The sequence below is a fragment of the Sinocyclocheilus grahami genome, unplaced genomic scaffold (assembly GCF_001515645.1).
Source record: "Sinocyclocheilus grahami isolate Dianchi unplaced genomic scaffold, SAMN03320097.WGS_v1.1 scaffold111.1, whole genome shotgun sequence".
Taxonomy (NCBI): Eukaryota; Metazoa; Chordata; class Actinopteri; order Cypriniformes; family Cyprinidae; genus Sinocyclocheilus; species Sinocyclocheilus grahami.
Genome location: NW_015505290.1, coordinates 1,146,567 through 1,157,172, shown reverse-complemented (window position 1 = coordinate 1,157,172; position 10,606 = coordinate 1,146,567). Strand labels below are relative to the sequence as shown.

The 10,606-nt window shown below is 35.7% G+C and overlaps 1 protein-coding gene across 1 annotated transcript in view; it reads left to right on the top strand.

Moving 5' to 3' along the window:
• The first annotated feature begins 393 nt into the window (after positions 1-393).
• The window catches only part of prkchb (protein kinase C, eta, b), a 24,207-nt gene continuing 13,994 nt past the window's right edge, over positions 394-10,606 (top strand). The window contains exons 1-9 of the mRNA XM_016277396.1: positions 394-862; positions 4,931-4,994; positions 5,473-5,629; positions 5,739-5,773; positions 5,880-5,959; positions 6,043-6,172; positions 6,262-6,392; positions 6,531-6,677; positions 8,138-8,311. Coding sequence (XP_016132882.1) covers positions 524-862; positions 4,931-4,994; positions 5,473-5,629; positions 5,739-5,773; positions 5,880-5,959; positions 6,043-6,172; positions 6,262-6,392; positions 6,531-6,677; positions 8,138-8,311 — 1,257 coding nt within the window. The 5' untranslated portion in view covers positions 394-523. The remainder of the gene's footprint in view (positions 863-4,930; positions 4,995-5,472; positions 5,630-5,738; positions 5,774-5,879; positions 5,960-6,042; positions 6,173-6,261; positions 6,393-6,530; positions 6,678-8,137; positions 8,312-10,606) is intronic.

The window sequence follows — 10,606 nt, the reverse complement described above, 5'->3', positions numbered from 1 at the left end:
GCCTATTAATTTTTGATTGACAGCATTTAAACTAGTAGCTGTGTACAGTAAAAGACAGAAATACCTGCTGCAGTCTAGCCCTAATAGAATAGTGATTATTGCAAAATGAATGGTTTTCCATGTGGTCTGTTGGTAAGGGAAGGACAGTCAGGTGTGTCTAATCATCGGCTTTGTCTCTGTTCTGCTCGCATTGTCTGCATAGTTTCTATACTAGATGACGGCACAAACACGGAATCAGGCATGTAGCTCTCAGATCAACAGAGAAAGAGACAGAATACGATATCCTGCAGAGGACGATAGTTTAGCTCTCTGTGGTTTGCTCTTTTAGTTTTTATAGCCTACTAAACTTACTATGATACGAAAAGACTTGCTTTATTTCTACGTTTCCTTGAACGTGTTGTTTTGTTATTTATTATGAGTTCGTGTTAGCTGAAAAAAACTTTTAGCCTACTATATGACTATTTTGTTTTGATTTATTGCATAGAAGTTTTTTGCATCGAATATTAAATATTGGAGCTACAATATGAAATTCAACGGCTATATGAGGCTGCGTATCGGGGAGGCGGTGGATTTAAAGCCAACTTTTTCAACTCGTCACACTTTTCATAAGAAAATCGTCCTGGATCCATATATCGTTGTTACAGTTGATAATCTGAAAATTGGACAGACCGCCACAAAATCGAAGACCAACAAACCGACCTTCAATGATGAATTCTGCCCATACATCACAAATGGCAAAGTGCTGGAACTGGCTGTTTTCCATAACACTCCTATAGGATACGACGATTTTGTCTCCAATTACAGAATCCAGCTTGAGGAATTGATAACGTCGTCAAACACAAGACAAACGTTTGAAGGATGGGTGAGTTTCTACTGTGTATACACATTGCATTGACTGCTTAGACTAGTAAAAAGTAGACTGGTCTAATTTAAATCGGAATAGTAAGATTTATTATCCCTTGGCTAACTGCTAGTTGGTCAAACTAGCTTTTAAGAGACAGTCTTAAAGAGATAGTACACCCAGTAATGACAGTTCTAATCAGTTGACGGTAGCCATTGACTTCGTTGAATTGGGGGGAAATACTATGGAAGTCAACGGCTACCGTCAACTGTCTGGTTAGCAACATTCTTCAAAATACCATATTATGTGTTCAGCAGAAGAAACAAACTCGTACATGATTGGAACAACTTGAGGTTGAGAAATTTAAATGATGACAGAATTTTCATTTTTGGGCAAACTATTCCATTAACATAGTGGCTACTTTATGCAGCTGGTCAATATTAGAGGGCTTTTACAATAATACATTTGATATGATCAACATTTGGTGATAATATTTTTGTGGTATATTGATTGATGCATTTATAATAACATAAATAATTTGTTTTATAAATTAGCACAGGTGTTTTCTTTCTTTGTGTACTTTTTGGACTTATTGAATACCATATTATGTGTTCAGCAGAAGAAACAAACTCGTACATGATTGGAACAACTTGAGGTTGAGAAGTTTAAATGATGACAGAATTTTCATTTTTGGGCAAACTATTCCATTAACATAGTGGCTACTTTATGCAGCTGGCCAATATTAGAGGGCTTTTACAATAATACATTTGATATGATCAACATTTGGTGATAAGATTTTTGTGGTATATTGATTGATGCATTTATAATAACATAAATAATTTGTTTTATAAATTAGCACAGGTGTTTTCTTTCTTTGTGTACTTTTTGGACTTTACATTTACATTTAGTCATTTAGCAGACACTTCCAGTAGCTAGATGTTGCGACTTGGACACCTCACTTCTCCAAGATAACTTGGAGGACCTATCTGAGAGGTAAGACTCAAACAACTGGTGTGCAGTTCCTGAGATGCCATTTTCCAATAGGGTTGACAGGAGAATCTGGTGGTTCACCGTATCAAAAGCAGCAGACAGTTCCAGCAAAATAAGTATAGAAGATTTGGAAGCCACTCTTGCCAGTCTTAGGGCTTCAACAACTGAGAGCAAGGCAGTCTCGGTCGAATGTCCACTTCTGAAGCCAGATTGGTTGCTGTCCAGGAGGTTGTTCTGTGTGAGAAAGGCTGAGACTTGGTTGAACACTCGTTCAAGTGTTTTTGCAATGAAAGGTAGAAGGGAAACTGGTCTGTAGTTCTCTAAAAGAGTTAGGTTAAGAGTGAGTTTCTTAAGAAGTGGGGTTATACGAGCTTGTGTGCCAGAGTTAGGCGAATTGTTAATTTTGTTGTGATAGTATGTCCTTTTCAGTGGAGACATTAGCAGAGAATGAAGAGAGGAGTGGTCGATATACATTAAGGTCAGTAGGATATTGTGATTTGCGCCATACTCTTTCTGCAGCTCTGAGCTTAGAACGATGCTCACGGAGAACATCAGATAGCCAAGGGGTAGAAGAGGCGGTATGAGCTGGCCTGGAAGACAAGGGGCAGACAGTGTCTAAACAAGACGTAAGAGTGGAGCAGAAAGTATCGGTAGCACTGTTAACATCAAGAGATGATAACTGTTCAGGGGAAGGAAGCAAAGATGAAACCATAGCTGATAGCCGGGAGGGTTAAATGTTGTGAAACTATTTATTATATAGTAAATATATTTTAAAAAATCTTTACATAATAAAAAGAATGAGAGGAATTGTCCTACATTCTTGGAAACCCCCCAACTACTCCCACCCCAAATTTCACATCCTTTACTTTTGATATAAATACTTTGATATACATTTACAGATAAAACGCAAAATACAAAGTAAGAGAGATGTGAAAAACCATTGTCCTCTTTTCTTTGCACTTTTAGTCTTTCCTGACTACAGGCCTATTAGGGTTCTTGTAAAAGGCTCCTGTTGCTTTCATTTGTGCAATAACTAGGCTGTGCTCAAAACCACATGTTGCACCCTACCATGCATCACGGAAACTTTCAGAGTGTTACATTCTCTTGCATCTATAGGGTAACTGGGTGGATGTGCGGTTTGATATACTTGTGTTCTGCTTTTCATTTAGTCCAAACGATAAAATCAGATCAAATGAGTCCTTGTGAAGTTTTTTTTGAAGTCTTGAAATCTGATGGTGAGGGTGTTTAAGGTTATTGTTTTATGCTAAAACGTGTTTAAAAATTACACATTAATATTTTTCAAGGTTTACAGGAATTTGACACTGAACATGATACCATTATTTTTTGTATTTTCTTTAGGCCTTATTTGAATGGTATTAGAGTTTTATAATATTCCTCATGGTCACCGTTTCATTGTAGGTTGCAGAAAATGTGGTTATTTTGCAAATGTGGTTCTCTCACTCTGTTTGTGGGGGACGTGCTTCCAAACTCCCGTACCACCAGTGCATACATGCTGCTCAACCAAACTAGCTGGATTCCTCTCTTTGCCCCTTATAACCGCTCCTGTGTTTTACATCTTACGTTCCCCACATGTATGAATTGCATTAGCTATCAGAACTTAAGTTTCCATTTTGTTATGATTTCCATTTTGTTGCATGGTCTGAAGTGTAATTTTAAAGCCAGCTGCCAAACATATCTGCTGGTTTGTGGGTAAACCCCTGCTTTGGCTTCACAGCTGTTGGTCAATTAAATACTAGTTATCTTTGCATCTCTCATGGCAGTTTACTGGCAACCTAGTTATAGTGTGTTTATTATTATATTTACTTTATATTTATATAAATATATATATTATATTTATATTTACTATATTCACTTTTCTATCAGATGCTCGGTTGGTCACTTTAAATTTTAAGTTTTTTAAATACTATTGAAGTGGTTGGGTCAATGCTTAAACCTTCCGATCCCTGAAGTGCTTGTTGTGTTTGGTGGTGCGTGCTGTGGACTTGACTCCCTGAACCAGCTCGTCCTGCTTTCCTCGTCTTGCCTCGTGTTACAGGAATTCCTCGCACATGGCAGGGCAAGCTAAATGATAATAAGTGAGAGAATGACTTAGATGGCAAGATAGAATGACTAAGACTCTGCTAGAAGGTTAGTGTGACAAGCTAGAGATATGACTCTGATAATATGCTGCAGTTAAATATGATGTTATATTATGTTATGATATACATTAAACCAAACAAGCTTTCACTCATAGTAATAAGAGCTCACTCTCTAAAAACATTTTCATTTACCTAAATGTGTCACCTTTACAGTATGTCAGGGTTACCGGCTTAGTGAAAAGTCTAGTGCTTTTTTAAAATTAGTAATTTTTTAATTTAAAATGTTAAATATTTATGTGTTCAGGCTAACACAATATTTTGACGTGATATATAATCACATTGTAAAATAAGTAAGTATTTAAAAAATGTTTAGGATTTGAAAAATATTTTTTTTGTTTGTTTGTGAAGGAAATAAAGTATGTCCTCCATATATACACTCTCAGAAAAAAAGGTACAAAAGCTGGCAATGGGGCGGTACCTTTTCAAAATTTACAGACCATTTACGGTCTTAAAAATAAAGGTGCTTCACGATGCCATAGAAGAACCTTTTTGTCTAAATGGTTCCATCAAGAACCTTTAACATCTGAAGAACCTTTCTGTTTCACAAAAGGTTCTTTGTGGCGGAAGAATTGAGAAACTTCAGATTATAAAAAGGTAAGAAAGAGATGGTTCTTTAAAGAACCTTTGACTGACTGGTTCTTTGTGGAACCAAAAATGGTTCTTCTATGGCATCGCTGTGAAGAACCTTTTGAAGCACCTTTATTTTTAAGAGTGTGGGTACTAATATGTACCTTTAAGGTACCAATATGGACTCTTTATAGGTACAAAGGGTACCGTCCCAGTGACAGCTTTTGTACCATTTCTTCTGAGAGTGTATCAGGCCTGCTAAATGTTAGGAAGCTTTTGTTAAAAGTGATATTTTATCATATTGTCAGTCAGCACCTAGAGTAGTTTTAGTAAGCTTTTAAAGTGTTATCTCACTGAGTATCTCTTCTTCCAGGTGAAACTGGAACCCGAGGGGAGTGTGTATGTCTCCATCTTTCTCACCGGCTCCTTTACAGATGGTTAGCTGTTTTTGATAACTATAGATATTTTTATTTTATTTTATTTTTTAACCATATCTGTTTATTTGAATTATTATTGTATAAAAATCAATTATATTCTGTGTAATTCAAGTTATTTGATTTTAATATAATTATGCTGATTATGTGTTTCTGTGTTTGTCTGCTATGAAGATTTACTAATTATTAATTAGAACGTTTATGGTAGTCAGTTAAGCTATGAATGAAACCTGATGTGCCATTTTTCTTTTAGTCCCTGATGAAGGGAATGTTTTGATCACCATTTTTTGTCTCTTAAAGATTTTGTTGTATTTTTGTCTTTCAACATGATACACAAGCTCTCTTTTAAGTTTTATTCTATTGAAAATGTATAAGGATCGTAACAGTTAAACTAGTACTTACCCACAACACTTTGTTTAACTTTATGCTTAATTTTGTAAGCAATTTAATTGTGCTTACTGAGTGTTGCTATGACTTTCAGATGAAGCTGTGAATGGACTGAGACACCATAAAAAGTTTACAAGAAAAAGGCAAAAAGCTTTGAAGAAAAGAAAGGTCCACCAAGTCTATGGACATAAGTTTATGGCAACCTTCCTTCCCCAGCCTACTTTTTGCTGCCATTGCAACAACTTCATCTGGTGAGACTTGCACTGAAAACACACCTTCATGCACATAAAACAATCAACAAATCAGACTCGCATAATATGTGTTATGCCAAGTGATTAAAAGTATATAATCATTCCCCAGGGGTGTTTTTGGAAAGCAAGGTTATCAGTGTCAAGGTAAGCATGTTTACTAATATTAGTGGAATAATAAATTCCCCATATGTTTTAACATACTGCATGCACAAGGATTAACAACATTCACTTTTATGCCTCATTATTCTAGTGTGTGCGTGTGTGGTTCACAAGAGGTGTCATGATTTGGTTGTAAGTGAGTGTACACATATGAAGAAAGATTCAAATGAGGTAAGAGTGTGTGTATGTAAATGCATATGACAAAATTGTGTCTTGTGGATCAATTTCCCACATACATATTATTTTGTGTGCAGGGCCAAAGACAGGGCTTTAGCGTCAATCTACCCCACCAGTTTAGAGAGCACAACTACAAAGTTCCCACATACTGTAACCACTGCGGATCTTTACTTTACGGCCTGATCAAACAGGGACTCCAATGCAAGAGTAAGCACATATTTACTCCACTTGAAATGCATTGAAATACAATAGGGGCAAGATTGTTGTTGTCATCTGTGTGGTGTGGATTCATCCAGGTTGCAAGTTGAACATCCACAAACGCTGTGAAAAGAATGTTGCACTTAACTGTGGGGTGAACAGTGCTGAACTTGCCAGCAAATTGTCAGAGATTGGATTGCTCAACACGCTTTCTAAAAGAAAGTCTCAGGTAATGTCAGAACAAAAGCAATCTCAAAAAGCCTCCTTTATCAGGGAATATTTGGTTTTGTTAAATGCACATTTATTTTGTTTGTGAGATATTTCTCCACAATTGTGTTTGCTTACATATCTGCTTACTTTTTCACAGAGTTCTCTGCACATGACAGGAATAAAGGGTCAGAACTCCATTAAAAGCATACAGCCGACGCTTGAAGAGCCAGAGGAAGATACTGTTAAAGTTGATCTGGAAGACTTCAGTTTCTTGCAGGTTTTGGGAAAAGGCAGCTTTGGCAAGGTGAGACATACTGGCAGGGCTGCCAACTCTCATGCATTCAGTGTGAAACTCATGTAAATGCCACTGTTCTCACACTCTGATGCCACACGATCATTTTCTCACACAGTGAAAGGCACCCTCAAATGAAAGCAAGAGCAGTTCAGTTAAGACTGTGATAATAGGATATTAGCGAGATTTGACAACCTCTCCAGTGCGTTTTTGTGTTTGTGCTCTGGACAGCATTAAAAGTTTTGTTTACAACGTGTTTTTGTAGCGTTGAGCAGTGTAGCCAATCACAGATATAGCTGTTGATTTCTTGTACACCTCTGATTGGCCATTGCATTCAAGTTAGTCAAAATTGACTCACCGCTCAAACTGGATTTTTTTAAGACTCCAGTGTTCTGCATGCTCGCAAATCCTCTCATCTGCTTTATTGATTATAACTATCAAATATAATTTTGTTAGATGGGGATGAACTGAAGTGAGTGGCAGTTTTTGTCTCTTTGCGCACTTTAGGCTACACATAATCCATTCAGAAGTTGAATAAAAGTTTTATTTATTTTATTTTACATTTTTTGGGCCAATGGCTACATACACTGTACAGCAAAGTTTTGGGAGTTACATCTAAATCCCTTATCTGTCATATAATTGCGAGATTTCACTTTTGAAATTGCAATAATTGACATAGTGATAACCATAGCAATAGACCGTAGAGAATATAATTCATCAAAATTAAGCAATGTAAATGCAGACTAATAGATTCATTAAAAAAATAGGATCAACATTTTTGGTCACACTTTATTTTAAGGTCCAGTTCTCAGCATTAACAAACCATTAACTGCAACTTTTGTTTTCATTAATTAATAGATATTAATAGTTAGTAAGATAGTTGTTAAGTTTAGGAATTGGGTAGAATTAGGGATGTAGAATATGGTCATGCAGAATATGTGCTTTATAAGCACTAATAAACAGCCAATATGTGTATAATGTGCATGCTAATAAGAAACTAGTTAATAGTGAGAATTGGTCCCTATACTGAAGTGTTACCATTGACTTGTACATTTTGCAATTTGCTCACTGTGTATTACTATTCTTGCTTTGGTGAAAAGTTATTTGTTTTGCAGCATTGTAACAGTTATTTGATAGTATTTTATGATAAAAACACAGTACCATTTACGGCATCACTATGTCAAATCCAATACCAGTTCAGCTGTACACTCTTAAAAATAAATGTTCTTTATTGGCATTTGTGGTTCCATGAAGAACTGTTGCCATCCATGGAACATTTTTATAACACAAAAGGTTCTTTATAGTGGAAAAGGCTCTTTAGATTTTCAAAATGTTCGTCACACTAAGAGGAAAATAGTTCTGTGGCATCGCTGCAAAACCCCCATTTGAAACCTGTATTTTTAAAAGTGTACTTGTAAACCAGACATGCACTTTTAACCCTCAGAAATCTATAATTGTATGTATGTGCGTAGGTGATGTTGGCTCGTCTAAAAAGTGACCACAGGGTGTTTGCTGTAAAAATGCTGAAGAAGGATGTCATATTGCAAGAAGATGATGTAGAAGCAACCATGATTGAGAAGAGAGTGCTGACTCTGGCTCACCAGCATCCATTTCTTACACAGCTCTACTACTGCTTTCAGAATGCGGTAAGAGTTCACAAATAGTTTCAAGGTGCTAAATAGCTTTTCATACGATGTATAGAGGTAAATAATTACAATCATTTTTTTGTACTAATATTGAGCTCTGGACATTACATCTTCTGTGTACAGTGTACTGTGTTAATATGTAGGTTTTTTTTTTACAGGTGTTTTACCCAGATTTTGAATTACACATTCCATTGTGTTGTGTTTTAGGGTTAAATGTAACTTAACAGATAATGTCTATGCAGAAAATTACTAGAGATTATTTTCTACAGATTTATTTGTTCTTATAGGTCACTTTGAACTCTTTGTGATTCCAAATTATATAAATTAATTCTTAGAAGGCACTATCTTTGACAATAGAAGAATCTAGAAATGTGTCTCAAACAGCCTTCAGCTGAAACAGCCAGAGCAAATGCCGATCATAGTCGGTCAGGGGTGAACTCAATGCAGTGTTAGATGTGTTTACGTGTTATCGGGTAGATAATCTGTAATGTGAGCCCAGAAGAAATCACGCTAGACGTAGCAGTAGAGACTGATTTCTGTTAACGTGATTTCCATGTTGACTGACAAACTGGGAAAAAAGTTTTGTTGAATGTAGACACTTCATGTCCCTCACTCAACCAGGAAACACAATGCTGTTTGACAAAAAACCCTTGACATCATATCAACAAAATGTGTTTAAATTCCTGGAATGCCTTGTATTTTACCTTTAGTGTTCTGAAACTGATTGTATTTTTCATGAGAATGTTACCTGACCGTAAAAATCTGACAGCTGAATAGCAGTCGGTTCAGTAACAAAAAAGTTACAGAAAGTGATATCAGATGCTACTTATTCACTAATATACACTATAGTTTGTTTTAATAAGATTACTGCCTTTTCTGGAAGTGTAATTTAAAATAAAAACCTAACTTTTAAAAATAATCAAAATGAGTGATGACTATTGCAATATCAAATGTAAACCGTAGATGGAGCCTCTTGTTTAGAGTAACATTGTGCGGAACAGTATTCACTTCCTGCTGAGAAGTAGCCTATCATCTGCATACCAGAGCGACTCGGTGAAAGCGTGGGAGGATACTAGCTAAAGGGAAGTTATGCAAGCTTTCTGTTGACTTACACATTTTACGTCTCCTGACCACAAACACTACAACACTACATCTCTCTCTCTCTCTCTCTCTCTCTCTCTCTCTCTCTCTTAGTAAAGAACTTTTTTTTTACTGTATCAAACAAATGGAAATTCTTCATTATGTTCCTATAAAGAAGAAGAAGAATTTGTTTTACTGTATCAAACAAATGGAGACTCAGTGAGCAAACTCTTCTTCGGTTTTTGCCTAAAAAACTTATTGCAAGGTTACAGTATGTTCAAAACTCAGCAGCAAGAGTTCTCTCCTCCACCAGACTTTCTGCTCACATTACTCCTCTACTGCATGATCTTCACTGGCTACCTGTGGCATCACATATTCACTTTAAGATATTACTTCTAACGTTTAAGGCATTAAATGGTCTTGCGCCTCCATATCTGTCTGACCTACTGTACTCCTATTCTCCTGCCCGGTCTCTCAGATCATCTGAGCTTGGTCTTTTGTCCATTCCTCGTTTTCGGCTGTCCACTGTATGTGGTAGGTCATTTAATGTTAATGCTCTGAAATTATGGAATTCGCTACCCCTTACATTTCGCAATATACCATCTTTGTCTACATTCAAGACTCGGCTAAAAACATATCTTTTTAATATGTATTTTGGATAATGTGGCTATATGTGGCCTTATGTGTTTGTATTGTGTATATGGGTGTGCAAATGTTTTGTTTAGCACTATGTAAAGTGACCTTGAGCTATGGAAAGGCAGTATATAAATAAAACTTCTTCTTCTTCTTCTTCTTCTTCAAACAAAGACAAAATTATTTTTTTCAAAAAACATAAAATCTCACATACCCCAATGTTTTGAAAGGTAGTGTATTTATACATATATATATATATTAGGGCTGTCAAAGTAGCTGAAAAACTGAATTCGAATTTTTTACTTAAATATGATCAAAATTCGAATTATATTCTAATTTAAAATGCATTTATATTATATAATTAATATAATTAAAATAGATACATATGTAAAATATATATATATATATATATAAAATAGAGAGAGAAATTTGTACACTGCCATTAAAAAATTTGGGATCAGTAAGATATTTAATGTTTTTAATGGAGTTTCTTATGCTCATTAAAGGGTTAGTTCACCCAAAAATGAAAATTAAGCTGCGTTTTACTCACCCCCGAGGCATCCTAGGTGTATATGACTTTCT